General features: G+C 40.0%; 1 protein-coding gene and 1 long non-coding RNA gene across 11 annotated transcripts in view; one reads left to right on the plus strand and one right to left on the minus strand.

Moving 5' to 3' along the window:
* LOC147151348 (uncharacterized) overlaps positions 1–6485 on the plus strand; it is a 42385-nt gene extending 35900 nt beyond the window's left edge. Inside the window, exon 4 of the long non-coding RNA XR_015083330.1 lies at positions 5571–6485. This is a non-coding gene — a long non-coding RNA (uncharacterized LOC147151348). The remainder of the gene's footprint in view (positions 1–5570) is intronic.
* Positions 1571–15721, minus strand: part of LOC147151349 (uncharacterized) — a 112099-nt gene continuing 97948 nt past the window's right edge. For 7 of the 10 annotated variants that reach the window (XR_015083315.1, XR_015083320.1, XR_015083317.1 and 4 more), the window contains 2 exons: positions 4758–5077; positions 1571–2516 (listed from right to left, as the gene is read on the minus strand). Coding sequence is in view for 1 of the 10 variants with exons in the window: in XM_086017845.1 (XP_085873971.1) it covers positions 2477–2516; positions 4911–5077 (207 nt within the window). In the remaining 9 variants the exon portion in view is untranslated. Of the gene's footprint in view, positions 2559–4757; positions 5078–6650; positions 6746–15721 lie in introns of those variants that run through there. The other 3 variants (XR_015083326.1, XR_015083323.1, XM_086017845.1) reach the window with 3 other exon arrangements.

Genomic DNA, 15721 nt, shown 5'->3' on the forward strand with positions numbered 1-15721 from the left:
TTTATACACACAAGCAATAAATTAATCTGTATCACAATAAGCAACGAGATTCAATTCGGATTCATTATGCATAGATCAGGGCCGCACAATAAGCTTTTTGGGGTGGTGGCCTGACAGGAACCGGCACTAGACCTGATTTAAAACAATATTTAACAATATTCAAAATTATATATTCTTTGTAGGCCTAGCCCTGGATGAACTAGTGAAACATGTAGTCTCAGCGGCCAAAATGCACCCAAATACGCTGCGTCAAGACAGGTGGTTAAAAAAATATGCACACTATCCACTCCCCAGATATAGAGACTGTGATTTAAAACAATATTTAACAACATTTATAAATATATATGTAGCCCTGCCTGTGTATGAAATAGTGAAGCGTGTGGGCTCATTTTTTGGTGGCCTGGTCCGGCCAGCATCAGTGAACTTCAGTTAGCCCGACACATTCGCGTGGTGGCCCCGGGACCATCGGGCCACTGTAAATGTCGAACACCGTAGATGTGTTGGTCTTATAGGATAGGTTTACGCTAAAATAAAGGCAAATGAACAATGAATTGATATGAAAGGATAATGATCTATTTCAATTAGAGTTGGTCACTTTCTAAACACGTTGACTTACAGTCTTTTAAGGGTTCACTATGACAACGTTGCAAAAGTCTACCAAACAAGTGTGGCGTAAACATATAGAAAGTCACAATGTCATAATGTCAGATCAGGGGCCACCAACTCCGGTCCTCGAGGGCACCTGTCCTGCAGGTTTTCCATCTCTCCCTGCTGTACCACAACTGTTAAAAAGATCAGGATCGTTATCAGGCTCTGATCATTTTAACAGGTGTGTTACAGCAGCGAGAAACCTGCAGGACAGGTGCCCTTGAGGACCGGAGTTGGTGACCCCTGACTCAGATTATAACAAAATCGCAAACAAATCGGTGGCTTTATCACTTTGTCTTTTCATAAAACAATGATGTGGATTTCACTTCTTGAGTACCGACGTTATCAAGACACCATATAAAGAAAGAAATATACACATAAATAACATATAACCTCTATAAACAATAAAGACTAAAAAAACAACTGAAATGAAGCAGTTTGGGGTTTTTTTCCACCAAAAAGCGATTTGAAAATTCGATTAAGTACAATTAATTATTGAGCTCTAAGCAACAGTATGAGGTCAATATGAAGGAGGCTATTAAAGATTGTGAAATATCAATATAACCACTTCTTCATATACGAAGCTTGTCTTAAAGACCCGTCAACATGTCACAAAACTTCCACCCATGTTCTTGGTATGCACTTAAAACGTTACCACGGGGTATATACTATGTATGTTGTTGTATTGTGTTCTCCCGGGTGCCTGATGTGCTGCTCGGTGGGGTATTTTGCAACCCAGATGGCACACTGCTGTAAACCTTTCATCACAGCAGCCTTTTCGCGCAAAAAATAAAACGAAAAAACTACGGCAACATCATATTTATGGTGCATTTTAATTGCGTCAACATCAATTCGGATAAAAATATTCCTTCCATATGTGATGTGAAGAGGGAAAGACAAAAAAAAAAAAATATCCCAAAGCTTTAGCACAGATTGTTCTTTTTATTATCATTAACAGTAATGTGATGCTGAGGCCCCATGTGACCTCCTCACAGCGGCACCTCATTTCCAAAGTCATTCATTAGAACAAACAGAAGGCGGGCAGCGGAAAGACGGCGTGGGGAGTGAGATGGAGAAAGGGAGAGGGAGAGACGCGAGTCTAAAACAAATGAGATTGTTCTTATTGGAGGAAGCACTTTGAAAAAAAAAATTAAAATAAGAAAAAAAAAACGAGTGTGATATTTGGAGATGTCACGCCGAGCTCGTGATCCAGTTGTTGGTTTTGTGCTATGAAGTGTAATCACAGTTACACTTACTGTCCACTTTGGATTTCGAGGCCCACGGGGAGTCTTGGAAAATGGCTCGGGTTTGTTAGGATTGAGATTGTCCAAGCAAAAAAAACAAAAAAAAACAAAAAAAAAAAGAAATGAAAAAGCTTCTTATGCCTTCCTTCCCTGGACTGATATACATGGAATTGTCCCCTCCATGATTCATTCCAGTTTTTCCAAAATGCTAAAGGTCATCGCGCTCAACTAAGCTCCCCCTTTTCCCATTAGGGGGGTGACATGAGTCCCTGCAGATCTCCAATCCCTGCTGGATCCTATCTCTATACGTGTTCATGCACACCCCCAAACCCCCCCCCCCCCCCACACACACACACAGAAGTCGGGGTAAACTAAAAAGTGGGGACATAGGTGGGGTGGTGGAAGGGGAAGGGGAATGGGGGACCGTGTGGATCCATCGGAGTGGTGTGACAGACTCCCCAGCCTCCTGGTTGGATTTGTTGGAATGTGAGAGAGGAGGATTTTAGCACCAGGCGAGCCACGCCAGAGTGCCGCAGACTTCATGCCATCTGTCTCAGCCTCCATCCTCTCCTTGCCAAGACTCGTCAGACCTTTATTTCCTCTCCCTCCAGCTCCTTCTCATCCCTGTTCACAAGAGGGGCGGACATACTGAGATCTGCTAATATACTGGATGGGGGGGATGGAGTTGGGGTGTGGGGGGTGGCGGGGGGGGGTTAGGTTGAGTGGGGAGGGGGGAATGTCTGGGTTTAGTCAACAGATTTAAAAAAAAAATTCTTCAATTGATTAATATGGACGTTATCTTTGTAGCAGCCCATAACAGATTTCAAAATGCGTGACGTGTCATTAGGGAATGAGAGGCTGTTATATACATTCAAAGGACACATCATTAGGTACACCCAGACAAACTAATTTGATGCAGGGCAAAAAAAATCTAGCAGAAATTCTGCCATTTCTGTGGCGGACAATAATCAAGGGTGGGTAATGTAAAATGAATAAAAAGTAAGTAACATTTCACACAAGTATAAGAGTTTAGAATGACACAGTGGGACTCAAGTAAAAGTGAAAAGTTGTCCTAAAAACTTTAAATGGGAAGTCAACTCAAAAATTGTCTATAATCCACCCGTGGTTACTCATTACATGAGCCCTGAGCAACTGTGATGTTATTTTCGGTCAACAGCAAGTGGCAAAATGGCCGCCCCCTGAGATGGATAAAAATGGGTGTATTTGGCTGCTTAATTCATATTCCACGAATGCAATATTAATCAGAATACAGTGTTTAGACGTAAAAAATATTCATGTAAAAAAAATTGGGGAGTTGACTCCCGTCTTTAAGATTAAGTACTCTGTGAAAAAAAGTACTCAAGAACTGAATAACTACTCGGTTATTTACTAGTGGTACGAGTAGTGTTACGAGAACCACTCATGGTATACGGGCTCCCTCTAGTGGTACTTGGAAGAATCATTGATTTTAACACCAATAAGTATTTGAACATATATACGGTACCACGAAACACAAATATTGTCAAATGAAGCTTCTTTAAATCCATACAACATGTTGTACTTTTTCTAGTACATTACATTGAAATTACAAAAGAGTGGTATCCAACTTTAATCACAATTCATCAGTATTTTTGTATAATTTGGCCTTTTACGTTCAATACATTTTTAATTGAATCAAAAAGTCATTTTTAATGTAAGCACGGAGTTGATTCTCAAGATTGTTACAGTGTGTTACAATCATATCAAATATACTTTTGATAAACACTTTGGCCTACTACGCTACTGTATTTTAATGTTGGTCATGATGTTGTTCATTGGAGGGTATATTTTGTGGTGGTAATTGGTGTCCAAAGTATGAGAACTAATGACTTGGAAAATTAAGCTATTAGACTAATGAATTTCGTTATATTTTCTTTGAATAACGCATAGGAGTTGGAGCTCTTCAAAATGATGACTGTTTGATATGGCCGTGGCATTGGCGATCATCGGATTGCACACGCGTAGCTAATGACGTGGGCTGTCAATCCCCTCAGCATGAATGAGCCCCCTTTGGGCACCCTTTTCTCATATGGTTCCTCTGTGCCTTGTCATATCTTTTTGAACAAAGTTTATCAGGTTGTGTGCTTTGTGTGTATATGCGGGGTGTGTGTGTGTGTGTGTGTAGGTGCGAGTACTGATGTACTGGTGGATTTATATCTTTGGGTTTGTTGGGAGGGAGGGTTGTTTGCGGGTCTTCCTTTTTATGTTGTGTTTTGGACATTTTTACTGGACAGCACTTTGAGTTGCATTCTTTTTGTACGAAAAGTGCTATATAAATAAATTTGATTTGATTTGATAATATCGTGGATCATAACTACATGCGCCGCAATCAGCCTGGAACATTTAATGTGACAGCCTCCATAGCTTAATTCAAACCAAATGGGCGAGTACCACTCCCGTGTATCGGTAACATTGGCAATCATCATGTGTTAGAAAGTTTTTCACTGTTATCTGCCATTGTGTTAATTGAAAACGTATGCGTCAAAAAGCATTTGGGGTGCCAGTAGTCTGTATCGGTGAGTAGTTAACTCATTCACTGCCAGACATTTTCAGACCCTCTTTTACTCTAACGTTTGAAAGAAAATTGGAAAAAAATATATAAATACATTCCTGGGATTGAATGGCTGGACTGTGAAAAGAAAAATAAATCCGTCAATGGCAGTGAATGAGTTAAGAGTGATCACTCACATTGGTTTCGGTCCGAAAAGAAAAATAGCATTGAATATCCGTATTCTAAACAATCTATTCTCATAGGTTTTAAAGATGATGTAACATCACATCACACTAAAATCAGACAAACTCATTAATGTCTTTGACGTGTTTCACCTGCACTGGATGTTGAAGTATGTGCATTCTAATGCCGTAGTTCAATCCGAAGCAGATTTTCACATCAAATGCTTCCATGGGAGGTGTCTTTTCCCAGTGTGGGTGTCTGGGGAGGGCACTCAAGGAGATCACACGGCCAAGAGCTCCACTCACTGCGTGTCCTTAACCTGCTGCTGGAAGGGCAACAGCAGGCGGAGGCGGCGGAAGGCAAACGCAACCTCCGTCCAAGGGAGCGGAACTCCGGATGGCAGGAAGTGGGCAGGAGGCCCTTTGAAGCCCAAAAACCTCCGGCCTCTGAGCTGCGATGGCCTCGGACGGATCTGCAGATCACATAGACGGTGGATTACTTGAGGGGAGGAGCCAGAAAAAGTGCCTCATGCCAACATCATGGCAAATAAACAGACATATTTTTTTTAGACAACTATATTTGCCCCACACACCCCAAAACTCATAATAAAGGCCTCGCATTCAGAGATGTGAAAAAAAAAAATAGTCATTTTGACAGAACGGAGCACCTTTTGAGAGGAAGTAGCGCATGAATATATTATTTTCCGCCAGAAAGTAGAACCACAGTTTGCAAGTGAATGACTCGAGAAAGTGTTTTGCAGAAATCATCACAACCGAAAGAGCGCTTCCATACTTCTACATGCCAGAGTCAGGGGAAAGAATGCACAAATAAAAAGCTCCAAAATTGTCAGCATTGCACTGACGTGATCATGATGTCGAACATCAGAGCAAATATTGAGCATCGATTGTGTTTTTCATTTTTGTTTTGTGCCAAAACTGAGAACGATTTTTCGATCCCCTTTCCAGGAAATAAAAGTCAGCGAGGAGGGCTGCTGGAGAAGATGAAGACGTGTCTGATCTCCACGGCAACCAATAGCGAAGCAGCACTCGCCTCTCACCGCCCCCTGATTGGCCTTTTGCACCCTCTCCCCCCCCCCCAGGAGACCCCCCCCCCTCCCTGCTCTTATCTATAATAATCCCCCCTCCCATAGACAAACAGACCAATTCCAAGAGCCGCCTCACAGGCCGGGGCGGGATTATGGAAGCAGGGAGCCAGTTCCGGAAGACGAAAAAAAAGGAGCAGCAGAATCTGATGTGGTGATGTTAGGAGAGTCGGGTGTGGTGTTATTAATAAAGTATTAAAAAAAAAAAAAAAAGTGAGCACATCAAAGCAGACACGGGGGCCATGCTATCACACATGAAAGTGGCACACTATGGCTTAATGTTTCCTAAGGCGTGTTATGGTGACGCCGCTTTGATTTAAAATGTGTTGTGTGGAAAATGGATTTACAGGAGCGAGGAGAGGAAGCTCGCCGCCGTGTGCTCGTCCGCCATTTCAAACCTGACCTCATGGGCTCTTCAAAGTCTCCACCTGAGCCAAAAATACGGCAAAGCGGCCATTCCCAACGACTGTGCCAAGAAAGATCATCACGTATGATATGGAAATTTCACTTAATTGGGCCAAAAAGGACTCATTTACTACAAACAATGCATTTGTTCTATCTATATGCCTGCAACGTAGAAACCTCAGTTCCAATTAAGTTGGGACGTGGTGCAAAACGTGAGTAGAAACAGAATATCATGATTTTGAAAATCCTTTCAAGCTACGTTCAACTGAATACACAACAAAGACATTTTAGGACATTCATTACTCAAACTGATATATTTTTCACAAATATTTACTCATTTTGAACAGGATGCCTGCAACATATGTGTGTGTGTGTGGGGGGCGTGTGTGCATATGTATGTATGTATATATGTAGCCTACGTGTATGTATATGAAAAAAGAATATACAATAAAAAAAATGGATATACAGTATTCATTATCAAAATGATTTGTGTTATCAAACAGCATAAGGTGTAGGATTCACATTTTAAGAGACTTACTTTACTGGTATGTGTGCAAATGTTTGGCCACTTCTAATAGGACCTCAGAGTTTCCTTTCCCTGCTATATTTTCATCATGACTGAGTGATTCTAATGAGCACACCAAAGGCGCTTTAGAGTTGATTTTGTCCCAGATGGTCGAAATTACATAATCAACCTGATTGTCCACTTTTTGTGACGTTTTTGTTTGGTGGTGTGCCCTGTTTTTTTTCTCATGTAAAGTGTACCTTGGCTCAGTAAAGGTTGTTCAACACTGCGCCATACAGTATAGGTAGCATATTTGCTTGCGTATAGTGTATGCTACTTCACAAATGTCACCAAGTGAAACAAAAACTATAGTGGTTTAAGGCAATCGACTTTCACACGAATTCCTCGTAATGTCAATAATTTGGGTGGAGGACAATTCCAATTTCCAATTTGCCATGATTGTATAGATGAGGTGAGTGAAAAGCGTCTTGCTGGATTCCAGGGTAAACGTTATCACCCCACAGGAAAGCCAAGCAACTTTTCGCTTGTCGCCGCCATCGCCAGGTAATTACCCTAAAGTAGCCTTCCTTCGGCGTGTGCCACCCAAGGCCCGACCACCTCCCTGCTTTCATTATCAGCACCGGGGCTCGCTAATGGCTTGATGGCGTCCCCGCCCAGGCTGCTGGCAGAAACACACCGGGGGAAAACCAAAAACGGAAGAGCCAAGAAGGAAAGAGAAAAACAGAGAAAGTACAGGTGGGATCGACTTCCGATTTTGACTCAAGCAAATGTCTAAAGTTACAGTAGAGCTGGGGTACTCACATTTACAGGAGAATTGTTTCGAAGGAGCCCCCTCATAATCCTAACTAGCTACCATGTGCACTACTAAATATCATAGGAATTGTTTATTCTTTGAACATTTCAGCCTAAATATTCATGATCATATCACAGCTTTCAACTGGCCCAAAGCTAAGGGAGGACTAATTAGTTTAGGATGGGGTTTATTTAGTCCATAAATCTAAAGCGCGTATTAAAAATGATACAACTTAATTCATTGCAAATTGTTATAGATAAGATGTATATTTTTTTAAATTAACCAAACTTTATTTGAAGCTGATATTAGTAAATTGTTATGAAAACAGACATGGGATTAAAGACATGACCTCATACATTGAGATCAATGCAAATCAAATAATTTTATAGATAGTGGTGAGCGCGTGAGTGACTTTCGCCAGCCCGTAAATCGTCAATCTGTCGCTCTGTCATCGTTATTTTAACCGCGCTACCGTCGTCGCTAAATGACAGTTTGTCACCGCTATTTTATGACCATCAGTAAAAACTGTTTACAAGGGTAACAGCTCACAATTTTATTCATTCGGTATGTGCATGCACAAGTCAACACCCCGTGGCATTATGGGAAAAAATGCGATGTTTTTAACATTTAGCCTATAGGTACGTTCAGACGTAATTGCAAATACGTTTGAACGACTTTGCTAGTCGAAAATGTTTACTCCACAGTGGCAGTTCCTCGCTTCCGTACCAACGCGTTGTGTGCCGCAAAACATAATTTGCCATAGGTCATCTTTGCTTTTCGGGTTAGTGATGGTTCGGGCTTGTATCAGATATTATATTATTATTATTATATTTATTATATTATGCTATATTATTCCATCAGTGTTTCAAAGTTTCCGTCAGTTATCAGTCCATCAGCGATGGACCTTCCGTCAGTACTGATGGACTGCCCACTATTAGGAAATTACTATGATTACAGCAGTATTATGATATAAATACAATTTGGCAGTACCAGTTTGTGTTGCCTTCATTTGTTTAAAAATGTGTATTTCTGTCAAGGCGCTAGTAATTATTTAATCATTTCTTTCTCATGTTTGCTTTGAAATAATAAAATCTATTTTTTTTTGCCACTTGAATTATAGGAGCTTCATCTCTCAATTGTATTACCCAGACAGTATTAAGTGCTCCCAACTGCTACTGGCGAAATCTCAATTATCAAATCAATTTTGGCAAAGAAGTTTTAAGTTTTCCAACTTTTCTCTTGTTGACGATATCAATAAAAATTGTGAAATTAGCAGTGCGGCACCTTGGGACTGGGAAAGAGCTCAAGCCGCGATTCATTTCTAATTCAGGATTTATTTTTCAATAAATGCAAGAACCTTTTTGATAAATATCACTAGCCTGACGGATGGTTTTATTCGTGATATGCACAAAAAAAAAATAGACTGGCGATGAGCTCCAAATGTGTTTTGTGTGCTCAAACCACCACATACGTGGATTAAAAAATGGTTTTGAAGTGGCAAATGATTGACTGGAAATGGCGAACAAACGACAATTCGCACCGTCAACTGCAAAAGCTCGTATAGAAAAGCATGTTGGGGTGGAAAGTTGACTGTTTTTTTCTCTGTGTGAGTGTGAGCCTCATACACATGCGCACCTTGCCTGTTTACAGCAATAACCTCACAACATACAGACGGACTGGGGGTGGGCATTCACTTTCACTTCTTTCGCATCTTTTTTTTTCCCCTGACAAATGACACCCTGACAGTTGGAAAAGAAATGTTAGGGCCCCTGAACAGATTTCTCGGTTACAGAAATAAAACGTGTTGAACTAGACAAAGACAAGCTTACTTTTAAACCCCGTCACTGACAAATGACGCCCCATCACCCCACCCCCTCTCCGTCTGTATATCATGACCGTGATGGTTTTTTTTCGGGCCTCTCTGCAGAAATGTCATATAGTTAAGAGGTGATAAATCTATACGGCACAAATGCTCACACACACACACACACACACACACACACACACACACACACACACACACACACACACACACACACAGATTGAGATGTCTCACTCAAAATAGCCGAACAAGCTTTGAGCACTTTAGTGCCATGAAGAGTTCAAATCACCACTCGTTGAAAATTGAGTCCTAATTTTTTTTTTTATTATTATTTCTGTTTCTAGGTATTAGCTTATAATTTGCATTTAGGGTATTCCAAATTAATATCACTAGCATCAGGTGGAACACTTGCGTCTCCAAAAGTGTTACTTTTCAGGGGAAAAAAAAAAAAAAAAGAAATATTTGCTGAGCCATTAACATTGCATTATCAAAGATGGCAAGCCATTTTCAAAGATGGCAAGCCATTTTCAACACTTAATATCGGATAGTATATCATAAGTTAGTTATAAAAATAGCTCACACGTGGGGGCTGGCCATAAGTATTGAATAGTGAAAAAAAAGGACATTAACTGAATCCAAACTCCAAAAATCAAAATAAACATAATGTTCACGCAAACACGTACCCATGATTTCTTGTTCACTTGATCCTAATGTAACTTGGATTGTTGGATTTTTTTCTTTTCAACCCAATTAAATTCATTTAGAGAACACTTTAAAAACAACATAGAGCGACAATCAGACATATGAAAATAAAGACAGTTAAAACAATGAATTCATAACATAAAAACAGTAAACACAGTCAAACAATAAAACAACACAGAGCCGAACGCCAAATAATAAAAATGTGTAGACAGAGCGAAAGCTTGCCTACCGTTTAATGGAAAGGGACCCGCAACAGAAAAACCTCGATCCCCTCTGAGCCTCCACTTAGTCCTCGGTACCCCCCAGTAGCGTCTGGTCCGGGGACTGAGGCACCAGGAAGGTAAAAAGAGGTGAAGGACCTCAGAGAGGTAAGGTGGGGCAAGACCAAAAAAATTTAAAGACAACTAAAATAATCTTAAAATGAGCTATAAAGTGTACAAGGGAGACCAGAATTGGATTTATGTGCTTCCTTCTACGAGCACCAGTTAGGAGGCGAGCAGCAGCATTTTGGACCAACTAGAGATGCTTGAGGGAGGACTGGCTGACTCCAAAATAAAGTGCATTACAGTAATCCATCGGAGATGTAACCAAGGCATGGATTACTGTTTCAAAGCACCTAAAATAAAATAAAAAGCTGGATTTAATAACAGCACCAATTTGCCAGTCCAATTTAAAACCCAAATTGTTATCAACTCAAGAAGTCCACTCTAGCAGGATTTTGTGAACCTCAATGCTATGAAAAAACTCTTAACATTGGAAAGGAGTTTAGGATTATAGAATTGATCTTCGTAGTCCAATACTTAAAGGACCATTTAATTGTTTTCAGATGTCTAGTTGCAGGAAGTGAATCTTCCTCAAGCTTTTATCCACACCAAGTCAAACACAATGCTGCATTTTATATAATACACCCATACGTCCATCCATCAAACGCATCTATCTATGCATCCATCCATATTTCATGACATAATTGGAGATAAATCAGAACTCTTACATGACATAAATCTGAGAGTGACTTCTTAGCGTTGCAGGCAAAGCGGCATCAGTGAATCGGACATCAATGAGCATGTTTTAAATATGCATTTAACACACTGCGCTTCTTGAGCTGTTGCGCCTACCAAACCGAATACGATAACACTTGACTCCTAGGGGCTTCCATTTGCTATGAATTGAAAACGTCCTCTGGAATGTAAGGCTGCTTACACTACGCAAAAGAAAATGCCTAATAAGAGCAAATACATGTCCAGCACGTTACATCATTGGAACATACAGTCATACGCAATTATAATATGTATTAGGGCCTGACCCATTAATCGAACGGCTGATTTAATTGCCCAGTATTAGCTCTTTTAACATAAGCAAAAAAAAAGCCATTTTTGTGTATATATATGTATATATATATATATATATATGTATATATATATGTATATATATATGTATATATATATATATATATATATATATATATATATATATATATATATATATAATATGTTTTATGCAATCTCACTAATTGATGCAAGGCATCTGATGAATATTGCGTTTGTGGAATATGAGTTAAGCAGCAAAATCCACCCGTTTTTAGCCATCTCAGAGGGCCGCCATTTAGTCACCTCTGTCGACTGAAAATCAAAGTTGCTCAGGGCTCAGATAACGACCAGTCATGGCTCAGCTTCAGAAAACAAGTGAGCTGTGATTGGTCTTTAGCTGAGCCCTGAGCAACTTCGATGGCATCAGTCGACAGAAGTGACAAAATGGATGCCTAACTCATATTCCACAAACACAATATTAATCAGAATGTCCTGTTTCAACTAGTGCCTCCATAGAACATATTCTTGAAAAAATATGTTTGGGATGACTTCCCTTTAAATTAATCGGTTATCAGAATTAGATTCTGTTGAATATCAGAATTGGCATCAGCTTCTAAAAATCCATATTGGTCAGGTCCTAATAAGTGTATTGTTATTTTTCGGGTATGACCGTACGTGATGATTTTGTGATGATGTAAGTACAGTATGTATGGGCTTGTGATTGGCTTCAAAGGAGATGACACAAGATTGATTATCGATGAGTTTTATATAGGAGGTGTTTGCAAATGCAACATCGAACGATGCCGAGATCGAACGTCTTTTAATCGGCTTGGCTTTATTTTGTCTAAACGGCGCTTGTCGGCATTTGCGCTTGAACTCGCATTTTCTTCTTAGAACCTCAGCAACACGAGACAAAAATTGGGAAATAGATGCGCATTTGTGTGTTGGGGTAATTTGTCGACGCCTCTTGCACAACAATTCTCTTACATGGGATTGCTGCAAATGAGAAACAGGCTATAAATAAATATGCAAAAAAGGATCACGAAGGGTTTGGGGAGGGGAAAAGAAGAATGTCTTCAAGAGACTTTTTTTTTCCTGTTCCATCCCAGAAGAACCCTTTTGGAAAAGTAAAGGGAGTTGTTGAAGGTACGAGGTTAAAGGAGAACCCTTAGAAGGCTGCCTGAGCAGCTTTAAAATCATAACTCTGCTGCATTAAACAAATTAGTTTATCATGTGGCTAAGTGATGGCTGAGGATTACCATAAGGTGTCTTTGAAACCTCCTCCCGAGAAGTTTATTTATTTTATTTATTTTTTTACTTAATTTTCATTGTTTTCAGTCGATGTTATGCTGTTAGCGTCACAATCCTGTTTTATTGCCGCCATGTTCTGGTTTGTTTATTCATTCTGTTGCAGTTTTCTTGGAGAGTGTCGGTGGGCGGAGTCTCCTGCATCACACCTGCTGCCGATTATCAACAGTATTTAGATGCCGAAGAGGTAGGAGGAAGAGCTTGTTGAAGAGTTGTTGTTGTTTTCTTGACTGTCGCCATTGAGGCTGCATTTTGCTCCTCTCACCTTTGTATTGTCTTGCCAGTCGTCACTTTTTTGTCTCCTGTTTTGCTTTGGGGGGTTTTTCTACTCCCGTGACACTTCATCCACTTTCTTTTGTTTATTTCAGTAGCTCTATCCACGTCGACCTTTAGTCACGTCGCTTTTTGTTGTTTGTTTTCATTCAAGCTCGTGTGCTCTTTTTGCTCAATAAATTCTGTAAAAAGCTGCTCTATTTTGTTTGTTCGCTTCAGAAAGCACCACCAGCATACTTAGGCATCCCTTCACAGTTAGAAATGCAGATTGGTCATGACCTTACAGGCGCTTGATGACAGGGTGGACAATGATAGGTTTATCATTTTTGGCTAATGTTTGCATTTAATGGTGGACTTTCACGTAGCAATATGATTCCTGTTTACTCTTTATCGTTTTAATAATTAGAGTTGATAGTTTAGGGAAACAAAGCAGTGCCATTTCAAATATTTACATGGCTTGATTGGAAATTGTACGCTCACTTACTTGGCATTTAGCAGTGAAAAAGGCGATTTCAAAGTGGTGATTATGAACGGAAATCGTATTACAAAGTTGTTATGGCAGTGACAAAGTGGGGGGTGGGGGGGTCATGTTGTCAAGGTGTCCGGGATTACTTTTTTTGTGGACAGGTTGTGTTTGATTTCATTTCACCCCTTAGACATGACTCGGCGTTTATATGTAATTTCTAGTTTCTGTATAGGGGTCTATATATAATGAATGCATGAATATTGGTGGATTCTAAACACGTAATTACAACATAAAGACTTTTGGTCAAGGCTCACTATTTGGCAAGCTCAAGCGCTTTTAAAACTCCAATTTCGTGGTTACTAGGACATGAAGGGTACTTAATGGTGCAAAGTGGAAACAATTCAGTTAATTAGCAACATCCATTTCTTTCCAAGTCAAAGCAGTCGAGCTAAATGTAAATTTTATGTAAAAACTGTTATACTCCCTTAATTAGGGCAATTAGAAAGTATCATCCTAAGGACATGGTGCTCCCTTTTGTTTGTTGATTCAGTCCAAGTATGAATATTCACAAGTGTACAGATGAATGTAGTTTATCCACTATTTCAATGTTTCACAAATATTTTAGTGATAAGTTGTGTTTTATGGTTTCTGCTGTGTCACACAATTAAAACTTTCCATAAATACAACCCAATGTTTTGAATTAACAAAAATGTCGGCTCGCCTCTGATGGAAAAGAGTATTGAAAATGAAATTCCCGTCCCTCGCCGCATTTATGCGACGTGACGAGCACACAGGAGTATTTGAGACGACCCACTCATTCCAAATAAAAGACAAATTCGTTTTTGTATAATTGGCGCAGCATGGAGGAAAACGACATCCTCGCCTGTGCAAGGTGTGCTCGTGCTTGTCTGAGGACGAAGGAGGGTATGTTAGCCAAACAATGGGGAGCATTAAAACCGGCTGAGTCAATAGACTGGGCCGCACGTCTTCCCGCAAACTGGAAGAAGTTGCTCCGGAGGGGCCGCGGTACCAAATGGAAACATCAATTACCGTAAATTACACCAAAACAGTGTGTAACACTTCAATTTGTTTAATCTCTGGTGCTGTCTGTGCTGCTTTGGATGAAAGGCAAGTGCAGCAGTGGCGCAAGATAACATTCAATAGCCCTAAGATATCCCTCCTCGCTTGTGTTCATGCAAAGAGAAAAAAGGGTTTATTTATGTCTTGCTTGACTTGGAAAGCATTATTAAAGACCCGGAAATATGACTTGAAAATGTTTTTTTTTCTTCCCCAAAGCATGGCTTGCTTTCAACACACACTATCCACATTATTAGCCAAATGCCACATCAGCATCACTCTGAAGATGCTCGTGACGCAATAAGCCCGCCACTGGAAAATACTCGGTGTAGCCTCGCTCTCTATTTCAAATAAGTAAAGCGTGTGGAGATAGTGGAGGCTGTGTTAGATGAGACGCTTTCAGTAGTTTTTCCTTCACTTTTAATGTCACTTTAAAGACCCTGTAAAGTGAATGCAGAGATTTGTTTCTAAATATATGACACATGATTGAAGATAACTGCTGGAAAGACTGAGAACTATGCAGTGCTCAAATGTGAAGATAAAGTAACCTATTTCGTGCTCAGTGCAAGTCTAGCGCAAAGCAAACTATGCGCATGGGTGAGTTTTCTTTCTTTTGGTATTTTCGCAGACGTATGTAGTTAAAAATGGGCACTTGCGCCGTTGTAGGAGTGAACACAGCTGACTTGCTTCCCGGCCAATGGAAGCGGTTCCTTTCATTTTCCTTTAAATTCAGCGCAGGATAGGCGATGATGTAAAGTTGGCCAGGGCCATCACAGATCCCTGCTGTGAATTGGTTTCTTGGAGACCGCCTTCCACCTCAATCGTTTGTGTTTGTAAACTTTAAATCTGCTTTCAGCTGGTCTAAACTTTAGATCTGCTTTCAGCTGGTCTAAAGTTTCGCCTACGTTCAGCCACCAAATTGTCAGGTGTGTCAGGGGCAAGTAAAAGAAAACACAATTGGTCAGCCGGAATGCATAGTATGACGGAGCACACTCTACGCATCCAACACAATTGCGACGTGCATTTAGCTAGCTAGTTTTTCTGACACCGGGCAGCACAATGAATCGAATTTTAATCAGGATCTTAGTTTTGGCTGCCACCATAAATTAACCTGATTGTGGGTGATATTTAAAATGTAGATCTAAAGCATATCTAATCAAATGTTTTCTCAACCAAAGTACATTTAAAAGCATTTATAAACTAAAGAGTTAAATACTTTTAAAAGCAAAGTAAAGAATAAGAAGTAGCTTACTAGAAATCACTAAAAGAGCTTACAGTGTAAGTACACGATTTTGGAAATCATCATTTTTAAAATGCTTAGAACAACCTTTAAAG

Source organism: Filicampus tigris, chromosome 2 (assembly GCF_054856515.1).
Source record: "Filicampus tigris isolate MCC_2025a chromosome 2, RoL_Ftig_1.0, whole genome shotgun sequence".
NCBI classification, from domain to species: Eukaryota; Metazoa; Chordata; class Actinopteri; order Syngnathiformes; family Syngnathidae; genus Filicampus; species Filicampus tigris.